The sequence below is a fragment of the Mytilus edulis genome, chromosome 1 (genome assembly GCF_963676685.1).
Source record: "Mytilus edulis chromosome 1, xbMytEdul2.2, whole genome shotgun sequence".
NCBI classification, from domain to species: domain Eukaryota; kingdom Metazoa; phylum Mollusca; class Bivalvia; order Mytilida; family Mytilidae; genus Mytilus; species Mytilus edulis.
This window is the reverse complement of record NC_092344.1, coordinates 113274458-113292590: the sequence shown is the minus strand read 5'-3', so window position 1 is coordinate 113292590 and position 18133 is coordinate 113274458. Positions and strand designations below refer to the sequence as shown.

Genomic DNA, 18133 nt, shown 5'->3' with positions numbered 1-18133 from the left:
TGTCATGAACACGAATACGATATTTGCCATTTGGACGTTTAATAAACAACAATCAATCGATCATATTGAATTTTCGACTAACGTTTGCTTGTAGTAATAATTGAGGACAGATGTAGCATTTTGATATATAAATGCCACTCTACAATTTAATTTTGAGGACTTAAATGATCTTGAGAGAAGCGATTCACAGAGATCGTATTCCAGCTAGGCCATTTATAATGTAGTTATCTAAATGAGGATCCATAACCCTTGTTTTGAGATTATTGTTATAAGGTAAATATAGTCATATTATTTTTCTGTGTGTTTATGATGGATGCATTTTATTCTCATAATTTTCTGTAATAAAATATAAAATGACTTAAAGTAGTAGTACCTGTTATGTGTCATCTAGACAGCAACCCATGGCCAGAGACAATGAAATTAAGAAATCATTTAAGGAGAGAAATCTCCAACAATTGACACTTCACAAGTATAATAACGTGGGGACTAAGTTTACCTTTAATTATTATAAATCTGACAAATACTGACAGAAAAAACCAACAAAGTTCCTAACGTGATTCAGTAACATTTTATTGTTACTAATTTAAACTTGTTATCTTTATAGCACCAGCAAACAAGTATATGCCATCAAATGGAGCCTACCCAACACAAACATCCGGGCAACAGACAACGAACCTTTCTAATGAGCCAGCCGGATATCCTCCCTCCAGTAAAACAGGAAATTATTCAACTCCACAAGATTTTTCTGCTTTTACCTACAGTAATCCCGTCTCGTAAAAGTCGTCGTGAAACACATCAGACTCTTCTTGATAAACATACGACACTGCCTACATACGATAAGTTTCTGAAAGAAATCTGTCGTTGCTTACAAGGAAACTGTACATCGATTGACTTCCCCTGTCCTGGAAATCTTTGGAACAGATTTTATTTTTATTATTTATGTTGTTGATGTATTGGGTTTGTTATAGTGGTAATTTTTTGGTATTTTTACTCTTAATATTGCACATTATCTAGTTTACGAAATTCATAATTACATTAAAATGTACCAATTGAAGAAAAAAATACCACCAGCGTCGCCATGATCGATGAAGATAAACCATTGAAATAACTCTAAAATATTTGTGATTATACATACAGCCCGTAACAGAGAAGTGATCGAATTCGCGTTTCTTTACCGTCAAAATAAGTTACGTTATCGACAAACTTATTTCAGAAGTGACAAAAGTTAATTTTCTTCATCGACAAAATATTTAATGTGCAACGTGTAAGTTTTCATTGTTTAAAAGTCGACGTTTTTTTAACACAGTAAAACATTTTTTATAATCAACCTCTGTCGTTGGCATTTTCATTTTAACGGTAAAACGTTTCTACAATAAAGATGACCTCGATTTGCTCAATGTAGATATTATATACTGCTTGCACTGTGAATATTTATGGGATTCAACACTGTAATAGTTTTTCTTTCGTCTGATACAGAATACCCCATATCCTTTCTTTTTCATACCTATCTGTTTATTATGTCCCCGGGATTATGTCAATCATACATTGTTGCAATACCGACATGCTTGTACTTTGTCACAGAAAAAACTGAAATAAATTTCCTTCAAATCGAAGTAAAAAATACAAATGTACCCTTTAACATTTGAAATGTTGAAGACAAAATTGCTCTATATCTTAAGATATTGACGAATATTTGAAATGTAAACCTCTATAAGATGTGATGTACGGCATTTCATTTTATCAATGGTAATAATTCATATCTGACAGAGAAGAAATATTCATAATTCTCAGAAAGTTTTCATAAATATTGTTAGATACCACTAATCGTTCCAACAATCAAGACAACAGAGACAAACATGGAAAAAAATATGAAAATGAAAAAATATGACTTAAATGTTAGCATGTTCACGGAGACGGCACTCAATTTACAAAAAAATAATTGATGTTTTAAGGAACTGCAGAGGTCTCCACATGTTTTCAACAAGGGTAGAATTCAAAACCTTGAATATGAAAGCCTCGAAATCCATGATACGTTTTCTGTGCGGTAGTTATATCTACAAAATCCAATCATGTACACGACATATAATACATGTACATATTCATACATGTATATTTATATATTGGGAATTTATTTTTGTTTCCAAACAGAATTATAAGGTTATGTATAAGTGCCTCCGTTCACTGCACAATTGTAAATTGTCTTCCTAAAGACCAGCAAAAATAAATGGTACAACTTCACGTAGTCATAAAAAAAGTCGTATAATTTACGTTATCGAACAAAAAATCAGAAATACGGAATGTTATATGTGAATCGTTAGGAAATCCGTTTCCCCTACATGTTTTAAAAGTCAAAGAAAAATGTTTCCCTGATACAAACGTTTTAAGAACCAGCTTGGTGTAACCTATAGACAAGTTCGACTGGACATAAGGAAGTTAATATGTTTACTCTGATTTGAAATTATCTTTTAGAACTTTTTTTAGTAATTGAGAACCTATGTTGTTTATGGGTAATAGGTGAAATGTTGCATGATCCCTCAAAATGACAGCAAGCGCAGTTTTCCGGACGATTTTCATTTGTACACTGATAAAAACTGTCAGGTCCTGGCCATGGTATATTTTTGAGAATTTTTTTTTACTGATTTTTACTTAAAAAAAATATTCTCTGTGTGTGCCATTGCAAGAAATAGTTTTGCTCGTTATTTTGTCATATTTAAAAAAATTCTCAACAAAATTTTCCCGTTTAAACTGTACTAGAAAAAAGTTTGGCATGTGAAACGGACGAAGACATATTCTAACAGAAGTACAAATAAAAGTCCTCCCTTTTGTGTATACATATGAGAAAACATTTCAAAGTTATTGATTGAATTCAAATCCATAACACATACTGTACACATTGTAGTCCGAAAAAATAAAGGACTTCATTCCTATCAAACACCTTTTTAATTGTTTACCAGTATATTCCTTTTAGTTTTGGGTAAAATTGTAAAGGAAATAATACTATCAAGACGTCCTTCCATAAATCTTTTTTTTCTGTTCTGACTTTGAAGAAATGACTACTTTTCGCCCAATCGAAATGGTGCATGGACATATTTTGTTTCATATTATTAGAATTATTTTCAATATTATCAATATTAAACTTGGTTATCGACACATGAAAATTTGTCAGCATTGTCAATCTTTTTAACGTTAAAGTACCAATAGTTCGGTCACTACTCAATTAAGTTTGTCGATAACGTAGCTAATTTTGACGGTAAAGAAACATCAATTCGATCACTTCTCTGTTACGGGCTGTAAAGCAATCCTCAATAGTTCCAGTTACCGTAGTTTACTTTGACACATTCCCCATGTCCATATCAACTTTGCAATAAAATAATGTTTCTTATGTGTATGACTCTTTTTTGCCATACTGAAGACTAAATAAAGTGTCAATTTTTTTGGGGTTGTTTTGTTAATCATTTTTGTGTTGTATCATTCACTAATATCATTTTGTGTTTTCATCAATCAGAGTTCAAACTTTTCTAGAACTATAATGTTCTCATCGTATGTTTTAAGTTAAATGTCCGAGATCGCCTGTTTTGATTTTTTTTAAACATGAGTATGAACGTTTTTTAAGAAATATTTTTATTTCAAACCTTTGGTATTGATTTTGTTTCTTTTGATTTACAGTTCTTGCGAATTAACAACACTCACAATTCAATACAATATTAGTATAATCAAGCAACAAAAGCTTTTGAATGTTGGTGGACCCACTGATATCCTTATGTTCTTATGTACTCCGTCTAAAAAATGATAACCTCATCGTTTATTTCTGAAACTCGTGTACTAGTGTGTTCAGTTTTGTACTTTACAAAAACATTTGAAAGTCAAGTCCTCTTATCCTCCCTAGTTATCAATCAAAGTGATCTGTCAATGAAATACTAAACATTCGATGTATAGGTTTTAAAGGTTTAATGATTGTTGTATATGAACAAAACGTCGTGTAACAAATTTCTCACCAGCATAATGAGATTATACCAGTTTAATGACTGCTCGAGTAACTATTATCATCATTTGACTGGTAAGCTTACCAGTGTAAAAGGATGTATCATTTGATTTCAAAACGATATTACTCATAAACAATGTTCAAAATTGCACAAACTAGTCATTTCGACCAAATTTAATAAACATGATTTTTATATAATGGTAAAGGCGGTAAATAATCAATACATCGTAAGTATTATGTTTCATGGTCCGCAGTTATAAAAGAACATGTAGTTATCAACGAGTGACCATATTCGAACTGAAAAACTAAAATACTCAATCTTTTAATATAAATATATTGGTCGACGAAAAAGGGGGTTAGGTGCCAAAATTGTTCATGTTGCTCCGTGTCAGGGCTGGATTCAGACGAGATGATCATTATGACAGAGACTTTGGGAACAACATTTCTCTTCACTTTGAAAAAAATGGAAAACAACACGTTTAATAATTTATTGCGTCCGAAGCGCTTTTCTGGATTTACCTTCATCAGGAACGCTCAAAGCCAATCATTTGAAATCCGAAGATGTATAAGTACCGAAAATCGTTGAAGAGCTATTATATGTCAAAAATACCTAAAATTAATAGCGTAACACATGTAGATTGTCGTGTGCCGATATAGATTATTTTATCTTTGTAAAAGTATCAAGTAGTATTTTTCATCAATAGTTTTTCATGTTAAAATTTTATAGAAAATAATCAATAAAACACATGTTTTAAGTATTGTATATCTTGTAATCAAAATAATAAATTTATAAAAAAAAACAAAAAACTTTTGATTGTTTAAACCGTTTCAATGCATTTGAAAAAATCAATATAAGACATTGAAATTATGCGAACGTTTGAGACTTTATGGCCTTTTAGAATATATAAATAATGTTATCTATTTTATCGTTCAAAATATGTTTCTCGTATAATCAATCATTTCAAAATATACAATGGTTTTTAGATTTAATGTCCAATGAAACCGCTGCTATGGCATGGTATTGGTTGCAAAATTCGATATTATTCATTTAAACGCAATATTTTTTATTTAATTGGTATATTTCTTAATTTGAATGCAATATTTCTTTTCATTTAAGCCCCGGTCACAACAGATCGTACAATTTTTTGTCGTGGAAGATCTATAAAGTAGTTGTCGTGGCGCTGTCGTGCAAAATGTCAAAACAATATTTTAAGTGGTCACATCAGCTACGACATGACCACGATGGTTCCACGATGGGTACAAGACAGAAAAAAAGAATTGTAATTGTACTGTGGTGGGTTTGTTTGTTCAACAAAAGCTCTTGAAACATGCCAGGCTCCATCCGCATGAATCCAACGAAATCACTGGCAGATTACAGCTCCAACTCTTACATCAGTGTACTATACTGCCCAAACTTCAGGCGCCGTTCGATCCATGGTCTCCATGGTTCCTATACTGTTCACGGGCTCGAATCAATGCTAACAGGACCATATTTTGCTCTTGTTGTATTTCGCATATGCGCCTATTCAAAAGGACCAAGCATAATCGTTCTGATGAAATATCCATCCTGTTTAAACGGTAGACGGTATGTTTTTCCAAATATTTATTTCCACCGAATTGTATTCTTCTAAATACAACGAAAATATGTTGCACGACGAACGTACTACTGTCGTACAACAGACAATCAATGTTGTGCCATTATCGTACGAAATTTGGTATTCGTGAGAGTTAGACAATCGTGCGACTGTATGACGAGTGTCTTGCGATAGTCGTGAGATTGTCGTACGACAGCCGTGCGACGATTGTTTGATTAAAATGCATTAAATTGATACCCACGACAATTTGTTTATCGCACGACAGTCGCACGACAGTCGCACGACGATTGTAAGACACTTTCAAGACAGCCACAAGACAGTGACACGATAAAAAATCGTAGAGCAAAAAAGGTGCATGTCCAATTTTCGTCCCACGACACACGACAGGGCCACGATGCTCAAAATATCGTGCGACTGTCACGATTTGACCAAACTTCATGTCGTGGCGCTGTAAAGATGTGTCGTATGTTTGTTGTGACCAGGGCTTAAATTTATTTTCATTTAAATGTTATGCTTGACATATGGCTTCTAAAGTACGGCTCGAGGATCGCTCTTGTCAAGTGACAGATATGGATAAAAGGAGTTGTATGGTAACGTTTAATGAGGCAGAATCGAACTACACAAAAACATTCAGTAGAGATCTTGCTTTCAGTATTCGTTTGGTTCTGTTCTACTCTATCATTTGTTTTTGTCTCTCATGATATCAGTAATATATATGCTTCCCAAATAGACGACAATCCACCAGACTTATTCGTGTCGGTGTTGAGCACTAACATGACTAGTTTAGCCGTCGACACATGCTAATGTTTCTGATTCCCTTCAAAAGGTTATCTATGCAATTGACTGATGACTTTGTTAAAGTTTTTCGTTTAACAGTTATTTATTACTTATTACAACTATGGCGATATAGACATTAACTTTTCATTTTAGTTGAATACATTTGATACATTATTGATTTATAAAAGCAAATTTTCTAGATTAAGTAGTGTATCTTGTAAGTTTGTGTTTCTGTGACAGAGAGTGGTCTTCAATACCCGGGGTAATTATAAGTCAAGCAGGCAATTCTTTTCTACTGGTGTGAAGTTATTTGAATGTCATTATTTGAGATATTTTTATTTCTTATTCTTAAGTATATGCTTATGTTCAGGTGCTATTTATGATTTATTAAAGTTTATTTTATATTTTGACGTTCGATACATTTTTGAATTCCAATTTTCGGTTTTGACATCAGAAACATTCAGTCTATATACAAGATATTTAAACAACAAAATCCAGACCATACCCTCATACTATGAAACACAAAAACTTGAATGCACTCTACAAACAGTCAACATTAGCAATCCAGAATGCCGGGGTATTCTTCCTTAATTTGTTCGTTGGTAAGTGATGTTATCTAAGTCGTGTTCAAATTGGTCTTATCATCTATACATAAAATAAACTCTACTACTTAATATCTACTACTTGAACCAGCATTTTATAATTTCTTTATTGATCTTTATTAGGTAGAAATATACATACATATATATCTACTTTATTTGATATTTTAGTTTAAACAATATTTTATTTTTCAAAAAGTGCTCGAAATATAATTATACAATATACATTCTGGGATTCGGATTCACATTAAACATGTTTATTCTGTGGTTTGCCCGTTACTTAGAAGTCAGTTTGGTCGAAAAATGTAATCAACTCATTTTTTATAATTATGGTCACACTTGTAGCTGGAGAAATATGCAAATGTTTCGAAAATAAGGTTACATTAAATTAAAGTTTCATCATCTAAATCGAAATCGACATAAAAATAGTTGTTATGGACCAAATCTCCTTGTTTCTAAAATAAATCTTTGTACAACTATAAAAAAAATATTTTCGTTTTCCTCATCACTGATGAGTTTACTACCTGATAATAATGTTTGTATATTATATCTTGGTAGTGTAGAAATAGTTTGTGTCCTGATGACACTATAATTATGACATTCTTGCAGATAGTGTTTGCTGCTCTCAACTTGCCCACATATACAGAGGATGGAGAGAACAGAATTTTTCTGGAAAAGGTGTTCATTTAAGCCACTGTAGTTCAACCGGAGTCTGGCGTGAAGTAGTTTTCCCTTTCTTCAACCAGTATTATAATATGTAGGGACTTTCTTAGTATCTCGATTTAAGGGTTATTCGATATTTTTCCCTTTGCTATGATTTTATTTTACTTTTGACCAAGATTTTTTAATGTATGGTAAAATTTTCCTGCATCTGTTTCGCTTAAATCGCAAATATCATAAGTTGACAAGACACCAGGAAGACATCTGACAGACTGAATGAGCGTAAATTCACTGGTATCGATATGTTATAAAAATGATTCCAATAGTATTGGTTTCGTTTTCTTTGACGAAGTCTGTAACAATGCTTATAATTGGTATTTGAACTGGATATATGTCTCATTTGGTAATCATATCACGTCTCTTTATTTTTATAAGACGCTTTCAATGCAAATAAATACTATATCATCTTAACTTTTCGTGACTTCTTTTAGTAAAAATTACACTTCAAGTTGGGAAAAGGGATAATGCCTTTGTTTGTCTTGTGTGGTTTCTTTTAAGTTTGATTCATGAGTTTTTAAGTTTAGTGTGGCCTTCATTTCGATGAACAAGTATATATCATTGTTTAATTCCCAGCTGAAGCCCGCTTCCGTTAAAGCTAGGTTCACAATGCCGATCAGACCAACTCGATCAATCTCGATCAAGACAAATAAAGCGATCGGGAGACTGGTCTGTATCAATCGACAAGAATGTTCGGGATGGTCTACCTTGGTCGTCATCGATCTGGCTTTCTACCCGAGAGTTTTTGACATGTCAAAAACATTCGAGTAAGGATCGAGAAGCCAGTCACTCGAGAAGAGATCGAGAATTCGTCGAGTAGCGATCGAATTTATCGGGAAAGGATCGTGTAGAGATCGAGTTTGGTCGGAATACAAATAGTTTACCGATCAGTACTCGATCATTTCGATCTTTGCCCGACTAATATTCGACCATTTCCCGATCAACGATAACCTGTACGATATGTGGTCAAGATTAAGTCGACCAATGCCCGATCACTTCATGATCACTGCGACTTCTATATTTTTTTCATCCCAGACCAACTCGACCAAATCCCGATCTCTAAGTGACCACATTCGACCACTCTTCGATCTCTACTCGGCCATACACGAGTAAACATGAGTGCTACACGATTCTCTAAAAATGTGAGCAGCTCTGATTAACTCTCATAACTTTTTTCTGCAAAAATATATTGTCACTATTTATTTTTAACTGTACACAAATTCCTCCATGTACAGTACGCGTCTGTACTTTTGCAAGAAGGTGTAAAATGTTAAAAAGAGGGAGCACAGATACCAAAGGAACAATCAAACTCAAAGGTCAAACCGACACAGCCATAGCGAAAAACGAAAGCCGACGGGAAGACAAACAGAAGTCTACATAACTCCACATAAAAAAAACTAATAAATTAGCAACACGAAACCCAATAAAACCTGGGATGAGATCAGGTGTTTCGGAAGGGAAGTAGATTCTGCATTTTGACCCCAGAGGATTTTCAAATATGAAAGTACTTGTGCCTTAAAATTAATTGTTAGACAGCTGATGACTAATTTAGCCTTCAAAGGTAGTTTTTAAGAACATCAATATTATATTTAACTGTTTAATGGGCTATTTTTGTTTGACTGTCCGTATTTTCCGTATGTCCAGAATTTTTTGTAGTATGAAAATAAGAGGATATGGTATAATCGCAATGAGACAACTCCCAAAAGGACACCGAATGACACAGAAATTAACAACTTTAAGTCACCGTACGGTCGAATGTTTACAAACATTTTTTTTTTTCATACACTTTTTGATACAATTTTATTTTAAAAAAAATGAGACGAAAGACACAAATGATTTTATTTGAATTCGTGATAGATATATGTAAACAGTTTCAGAAAAGGCTGGCCAATTTTGGGGGAAATATGTGACATCTTTACCCCCTTTTTGCTATATTTTTAGCAAATAAAGGCAGGTTGTTGCCATGGATACACCAAAAAAGAAATATATTGAACCATTCAACTACTGGGTATCAGATCTATGGAAAATACTGATTACATTCGTATGCACATATATGACACAGTAAGCTTAATTTGAAAATTAATTAAAAAGCCAGGGAAAGGGGATGGTAATATTTATGTATATATATTGCTATCTAACATCAGTACTAATCCAGTGACGAATCTCATTTTGAAGAAACGAGCAATAAAACTCCAATAATAAATCAGCGTCGTACTTACTTTCATGAAGTTATTATAACCATTGGGGTCCTCTTTGTTCAGCTCCTGCAAGGACTGTTCGTTTTAAATTTTCCTTGGAGTTCAGTATTTTTGTGATTACTATTTATACTGCCCACACAGTGGTCGCCTTGTCAGCCACTGCATCATCTAGATTTTTCGGCAACCTTTGCTGTTTACCCCCTTTTTGTTTATTTTCTACGCTTTCTTCAAGCTCCGTCACAGCTATTAATCTATATATCTGAGCTCTAACCATCTTGCCAAACAATCCAACTGCTTTATTTCCATATACTAGTAGATATTCTAAATGAAAATCTTACTCAGACCTTCTGTGAACTACTGAATCTAACCAAATAAACGGGAACGTGTCCATTGGACACAGATAATGCCCAATCTTTCATATGTAACGTTATAAAGAGTCATTACTCAAGAACGGTAAAAGTGACACCACACAAATTCGCATTTGATCTGTGTTTTATGTTATTGCGTTTCATTAAATTTGGTTGAGGCAAAATAAAATTAGAGAACGGAAACTAATTGTTGGGACGTACGTATGCGTACTTACGGACGGACAAGGGGCCGGTAACAAGAAGCATTCTTATGTCTTACGAACATCTAAAGAGTGTCTTAAGATTTAAGAGTGTAACAAGACCCAACCTCAGACCTATCTTAGAATGATTGACAGCCCTTAATGTTTTTAAAAAATGCATGATTTAAGAACGATTCTTAGGTCTAACTTAAAGCGATCTTACTAATTCTGGTAACACGAAATCATTCTTAAATTTTGGTCAGTTATTAAGTGTTCTTAAAACAAACTTAGCAACTTAGGGATGTACCAAGAACAATTCGCAACAGCTTCTCTTGATATTTTTTATAAGAGTGGTCCCGACTACTCTTAGCTGCACATTCATTTGTTAATCTAACAAGTTGCTTTTTGAAAAAAGACAAAACGTGAACCTTGGAACTTTTTATTCTAATAATTAAAACAACTAAATAAGAATATATATTAGTGTTATCTTGGCCATGTGTGTAGAGGATAATATTTTCTATAAATCATAACAATTTTGGCATGTTGAGAGAAGTGTTAAATAAAAGGCTTAAGCAAGGAGAAAAAAAGATGTTGTAAGACGTATATATATAATTTCTTCAGGAATGATAAAAATTCAAAACATGGGAGACACATGTACCTTTTTCCAAAAATTCATAAAATTAATCTAGAAATAAGAAACGAGGCATTGCTGGCCAGCTAGCAGGACACATTGATGTTTGGTACCGACAAATCATCAATAAGTGTAACTCCCCCGCGAGAGATACTGACTTGATCTAATTATAAATTTTAAACCATTATTGAAGAGGCATAACTTTATTGCCCCCAATGCACTGACTCTGTCCACTATTGTGCCCAACAATTTTTTCTTCCTCTCGTTTTATTACTGTATCTGTGAGTTTTCACAGGAAGAAGATTTTATTCTTTTCAACCTCGTCAACTAGTATCTAATACTTATCAGAATTAAAGTTTGGTTTCATTGGCTTAGCGGGCTCTTCCCCCTTTGATATTTCATTCTGAGCCATGCTGTTTTGAAAAGTGTTTTATTTACAGCAAAGAGAAAATTGTGATTTTTTTCAATTTTAAACCAAGAGTTCGAATGATTTATGTTGAAATCATCACTTCTTAAATTTACGGACGCCGTTATGAGTTGGATGAACGTTATAGAGTATCCGTTTCATAGATGATATCGGTTATGTCGTAACTACAACCCCATTCCCATGTCACGAATGTGACCTACCGAATTAGACTATTTACCGGCTACGTATAATGAGCAACACGACGGGCGAGCAGGATCCGCTTACCCTTCCGAAGCACCTGAAATCATCCCAAGTTTTTAGTGGGGTTTTCGTGTTGCTGTTTGTGACATTTTTATGTCTATGGTGTCTGTTTTGTTCACGCATAGTGTTCAATATAATGGAATTTGATAAGACTGCCAAACAATGAGAGGTTTAGCGCTAGAAAACTAGGTTCAATCCACCATCTACTGTTGAAAATGCCTGTAACATGTCAGGAATATGATAGTTGTTGTCAATTCGTTTGATGTGCTTTATCATTTGATTTCGCCATTTGATAAGGGACTTTCCATTTTGAATTTTCCTCGGAGTTCAGTATTTTGTGATTTTACTTTTTGTTAGAAGGCTTCAGACCACAATTAATGATGGTCTTCTGTTTTTTTCTTTGAAAAGTTGACTATTTATGTGGTCCTATGAGTTGTCTATATATTGAAATAAGTAAAAAGATGTGGAAAAAAATATTGTTAAAAGTGTGCAAGTACTAATTTGGCCGAAATGAAAGTAGGATAGAACTTAGCTTTCGTCATTTATTCAAGTTGCAAATCCTACCATTGTCATGTTCTTAGGGCTCTCAAAAGAAAAAGCACCGATGGATTGTCCTGGGACAAGACTATTTTAATAGAGTTACAATGGTCTGTAACCAGTTAAATTTATTTCATTTTTGAAGCGGTGCAATTTTTTTTATTCAATTTGACTTTTATTAAAAATGCTTTGTAGCAAAGTGGGATAATATATGAGGTCTGAGGCCAGAATTAGTTTCCTTACGTTAAATAGGAAGTTGATTGTTGTCTGCATTTTATCGTTCGTTTAAACGTTTGTATGATTCATTTCAGGCAATTCTAATTTCTTTGAGAGGAACCCAACACGGACACGCCGGATAATTATTAAGAACTCGTAACTTGAAAACTATTACGTTAAGTAAGGGGGAAATACGACCGATCTACGAGCAAACTGAGGGAGCTTTGATTTACACTCTTTGAATGATCTTAGGATTATCTTATCTTCCCCTTAATTCAATACTTACGATCTCTCTTAATATAATTTCTTGTTACCGGCCCAAGGTTAACACTTAATGCCTCCTCCTGTGTAGCAGATGATAAAAAAAAATCAGATGTTTTTATACTGAAATTATACATACCCGACCAATGCCCGACTATCCCTACGACCCCTATACGATCAAGTCGATCTGGTCTGGCCGAGATCAGGCTGAGATCGAGTATAGTTGATTTGTTCTAGCTAATCGAGGAAAGATCGTGTAGAGATCGTGAATTGGTCGAAATAATCGAATATGTATTCATTTAGTGGTCGGGTTGGAGTCGTGATGGAGTCGTGAAGGAGTCGTGAATGGTCGGGTTAAGGTTGTGCACAGTCGGATAGCAGTCAGGTAGAAGTCGTAAACAGGCTCGATCAAGAATTTGGTCACGCTAAATTTGGACAATCGGGATCATCGAGTTGATCAGATCGGCAGTGTGAACCTAGCTTAACGGTATTTTCTCGCTGTACTGGGACCCAATGGTGGCCTAGAGCTGTTTATGCTCTTTGGTCGGGTAGTTGTCTCTTTGACACATATACCGTTTCAATTTTCAACTCTAAATCTTATGTTTCCTGTTTTTATGTAGTCATCAGTTTATTGTTGTTATTTGACTACTTGGTTTATTTTTATAATTGGGTAGTCAGGTTTATGTCTAATATACATACTACCCACATCACCTTTTATACATATGCAAATGAAACCAAGGCCATTGAGTTTAGGTTCAAATTCATCACAATTTAATATATATTGGTCATTATTTCTTCTAATAGGTCAAATTTTTATGCAAGCACCGTGTATTGTTCATGCAAGAAAATACCATTATTTAGCCCTATGCCATTCTGTTCCTGTACCAAGTTAAAATGTCTAAACCGTGTACTGTTCGTTTTTTTCCCTTTGCTTTTGTCTCTTTGTGGAAGATTTTGAAGTTAATTGTTGTTTCGGGTCTTTTATACTGTTCAGGATATCTGTAGTTTCTGTTTACCTGGAAAGGCATGTGCGACATACTATATTTTGTTAATAAAACCAAATGCTGACACAGCACAAAAGGCCGGCCAAGGTATATCATTACACATTATAATAAAAAATGATTTTATCTTAATGTTATCACAATACTCCAGTGATGTTGGTATAAAAGTGGTCTGAATTGTTGTACCATTTGTGTTTTGTTTCATAAACTGATCGTAGCAAGTAAGTACACATAAAGCATTTTTTTAAATATGGGAAACAAAAACAAAAACTATAGTTATAACTTTTATGGGTTGTTGTTCCTGTTTTTTTTTTCTCCTTTTTGTTTCTTTTTAATTGAAACAATATCTTATTTTATTTTGATGAATACAAAATGCAGATTTTTAAAACTTTTTACAGAATGGCATCTGTCTTACGTGTTACTGTCTTTGTGGTTTGTGTGGTGTGCGGGACTGTATTTTCGTTACCATGTTTAACAAACAAATCAAAGCAAGATTTTAACAAAGCCAGAAATGCATTGAAAAGTCTTGAAAATTTCCTGAAAAGTCAAGCTAGTTCTATCAACTCCAAGGTACAAGCTTTAGATAAGGACATGACTTCAATGGAAGAGGACTTTAAACGTGAGGATTTTTAAATCTCTTTTGTAATCACTATGATTTTTTAGATTTTTTAATCAGATAATTCAAAGAAAAAATTTAATAAAACAAATATTTAGTTAATTAACACAAATCTCTCTGTTTCAACGCTGAATGCACAATAAAATATTTAACATATTTTACCAGTTATCAATCGAAGGACTTGTTCAAAATCATCTGACCTAGCAATTATTGTCAATTTTTCTTTACTGTGCTATGCAATTTTCATTATAATTGTTGATATAAATATACAATGTCATTTAGGGAGACAATGGATCAAGTACGACAAGCACTGTTATTATATTGGAGATGACACTGTAAAATGGACTGATGCAGAGGTGAGCTTCTTTGTATTATGTTTCCGCTTCTTGCAGAAAACAGTCAATTATGTTACATGTAAATGTACCATTGTGTTACTATTATGGATTAACGTTGTGGTTTATCTATTTATGTAAATGATTTGTGGTTTTTTTTTACAAAAAATGCGGGAACTTTCTAATCACATTTCTCAAAATTATTTTTTTAGAGAAAATGCAGAGAGATTGGTGGATATCTGGTGAAGATTGATGATGCCTCAGAAAATAGTTGGATAAAACAGCAAATAACTAAAGTCAGAAGTAAGTTTAACATTTCTATTGTATATATTGAGTAAATTATTGTATAAATGAAAATTAATCAATGCAATGTGCATGTCATGCACCAACAGAGAAATAAATTACAGTTGATGTCCATTCGTTTGATGTGTTTTATCATTTGATTTTGCCATTCGATTAGTAAATTTCTGTTTTGAATTTTCCTCGGAGTTCAGTATTTTTGTTATTTACTGTTTATTAAATAGCAAAACTGATGAATTAAAGTCCGTTTGGAAAGGACAACATGTATATATATTGTTGAAGACCGTATGTAAACCTCTACATGTTGTGTTGTTTCTTTTTCAATGACGTATACCTCTTACCTCCTGTTATGTACAATGTTTAACATGAAAATCTGTTTGAAGGTGTGAAAAGTTTAAGAACTTGATTAAAATGGGGTATTTACAGATTTAAAAACTAACTGTGTAATCATTAGATTCTGACTTGTTTGAATAATTAATCTTTGGATTGGTACAATGTTTGTAGTATTTACCACCATCAGTTTATGAATCTTCTTGCATGTGAACTATTAGTATTCTTAGTTTTTATGATTAATGTATAGTTAATATATGATTCAGAGTTTAAGATTCTGATATTCGTGTACAGGAACGAATGTTCCAATCTTTTTAAGAATCATATAAGACCACACGCTATGTTTGTTTGAAATAAATTAATCAGGCACGCTAATAAAAGACCAATAACTAGTGTACTAGTAACCATAATAATTCAAAATCCATCATTATTGTTAATCAGGATAGATATGTTTCATTTTATCTCCGTTTAGGAACAAGCTACTGGCTGGGATCTACAGATGTTGTCAATGGTGACTGGAGATGGATATATGATCAAACTCAGATAAGCTACAAGAACTTTTATTCAGGAAGACCTTTTCCAACCAGTAATTCAAACTCCTACACATATAACTGTCTTTTCATAAGCTACTACAATGGTAACTGGTACGACCAACCATGTAACACCAACTTACCCTATGTCTGTGAAAGTAATTTCTGTAAGTTCTATAAATCTAGTTATAGCCAACAGGTTCTAGTATCCAAAAGTTCTAAATTGTATTTTTATCTACACTTATTTTCAAATTTCTTTCTTTTCTTATATAATTCCATTATTAAATATATTTATAACAGAGTTATTTTTTTCGTCTGGGCGTCACTATTTAGTCTTGTGTGGACGAAGCACGCGTCTGTTGTGTTAAATTTTAAAACCTGGTACCTTTTGTTAGCTTTTATTCGTATGTTTCTCTGTCCTATATGCTATCCCATTTATTTGTATTGTAGTCCTGTCATGTAATGTTGTCATTTTAATCTTATATTTAACATTTCCATAAAAGCGGGAAGTTTGGCATGCCACAAAACCAGGTTCAACCCACCAAGTCAGGGAAATGGCCATTAACCTATAATGGTTTACTTTTATAAATTGTTATTTGGATGGAGAGTTGTCTCATTGGCACTCACACCACATCTTCCTATATCTATTGTTATATTATATTTCGTTTCTATTTGTGTTACATTTTAATGTTGTGTTTCTGTTGTATCGTAGTTCTCCTCTTATATATAAACTCATCATGGATACCAGGACTAATTTTTATATATACGCCAGACGCGCGTTTCATCTACAAAAGACTCATCAGTGACGCTCGAATCCAAAAAAGTTTTGAAAAAGCCAAATAAAGTACGAAGTTGAAGAGCATTATATTTGATGCGTTTCCCTCAGTTTTAGTTTGTAACCCGGATATTTTTTTCTTAATCAATTTATGAATTTTGAACAGCGGTATACTACTGGTGTCTTTATTTAAAAGGATAATGCTAATCTTGAATGCATATTGATAATAAAGTTTGAAAAAAAAATATATCGGCAAGAGAATCTATTGTAAATTTGCATGTTATCTTCACAAATCTCCGACTAACTGTTGTTTTAAAAAATCTTATGAAACTGTTGTTATAAACTTTATGCTAACTACAGAAAAAATGGAAAGATGTGCTAATTAGAGAAAAATAGAATTGTATATACATTGAAATTGTGCTCATCACTCCGTGTAACGATTTAGAGAATTTGTGGAGATTTCGGTTTTCGGAACAGCTTTGGTGGATGCAAGTACACCATTTAGTGACTCCTACAATTTAAAATTCGGAAAATGTAATTTGTTTTCATTAAATTTCGTTAATTTTTGCAACCTTTAGATATATCATTCCCTTTGATATGATCAATAGAATATATGACAAGACGTGCATGTATTTCAATTTTTTTTTATCTTTGGTGCAATTTTCCACCGTAAAATGAAAAGTTAAATTCTTAGGGATGATTTATATAGTATTATCCTATTATTTGACACCAGAATATTCAATGTTGTCATTGTCAAGTATTTCACCTTTAATTTTCAAATTCTATTTTAGGCTTCCAATAGAAAAGCTGATGTATCCACTAACAGCATACGACATAGTCAATACTATTCAATAAATTTATTTTCACTACTGTGCATACGCATGTTGTTGTGTTTATGAAGTTGAACCAGGTCCCTTGGTATGATTAGTATATGCATATCAAAAAGGAGTGATTGTTTATCTATTTTATTATTCGAATGATGAGTGACAGATGCCTGAACCAAAGTATGAATTAACAATTGTTAGTTAATTTCTTGCCCTTACCTGTATTTATTTTTATAAGCTCAGTGTCTCTGTTTTCGAAGACAAGTTGATATGGGTTTGCTGTTTCATGTTTTCCAGCCTCTATCAAGAACTATATAAAATGCATTGTCTTTGTACTCTGCTGTTTGAATTAATACAATATATATGGTGTATGTTTATCTTTGTTTCTATGACAAAAAGGGGTCAAGGTATCGTGTGTATTTCATTTCATTTCAAGCTATAAGGTTCTTACTTAATTGGATTACTTTTGTCTTTTGCATTATTTTATACTTTGTTTTGTTATATTTCTTTATCTATTTCGCCTAGTCCAAATGGTTACTATGAGATGTGGTCATCACTTGGCTAATGTCCCTCTCAATGTATCCATAAAATATTTTATAGCTATTCCTACCTAAACTCGCCTAAATGGAACCAGTTATTCTAAAGATGCACGTCGGTAAGTCACATTCTTAAAAATATTGGAATAGATAAGGCAACAG

The 18133-nt window shown here is 33.0% G+C and overlaps 1 protein-coding gene across 3 annotated transcripts in view; it reads left to right on the top strand.

Annotated features, from left to right (window-relative positions):
- Positions 1-17489, top strand: part of LOC139500249 (perlucin-like protein) — a 45270-nt gene extending 27781 nt beyond the window's left edge. For 2 of the 3 annotated variants that reach the window (XM_071289002.1, XM_071288991.1), the window contains one exon: positions 605-791. In XM_071289002.1, coding sequence (XP_071145103.1) covers positions 605-777 — 173 coding nt within the window. In that variant the 3' untranslated portion in view covers positions 778-791. Of the gene's footprint in view, positions 1-604; positions 792-14126; positions 14348-14626; positions 14701-14888; positions 14980-15778; positions 16004-17402 lie in introns of those variants that run through there. The other variant, XM_071288996.1, reaches the window with a different exon arrangement.
- Positions 17490-18133: the final 644 nt, after the last annotated feature.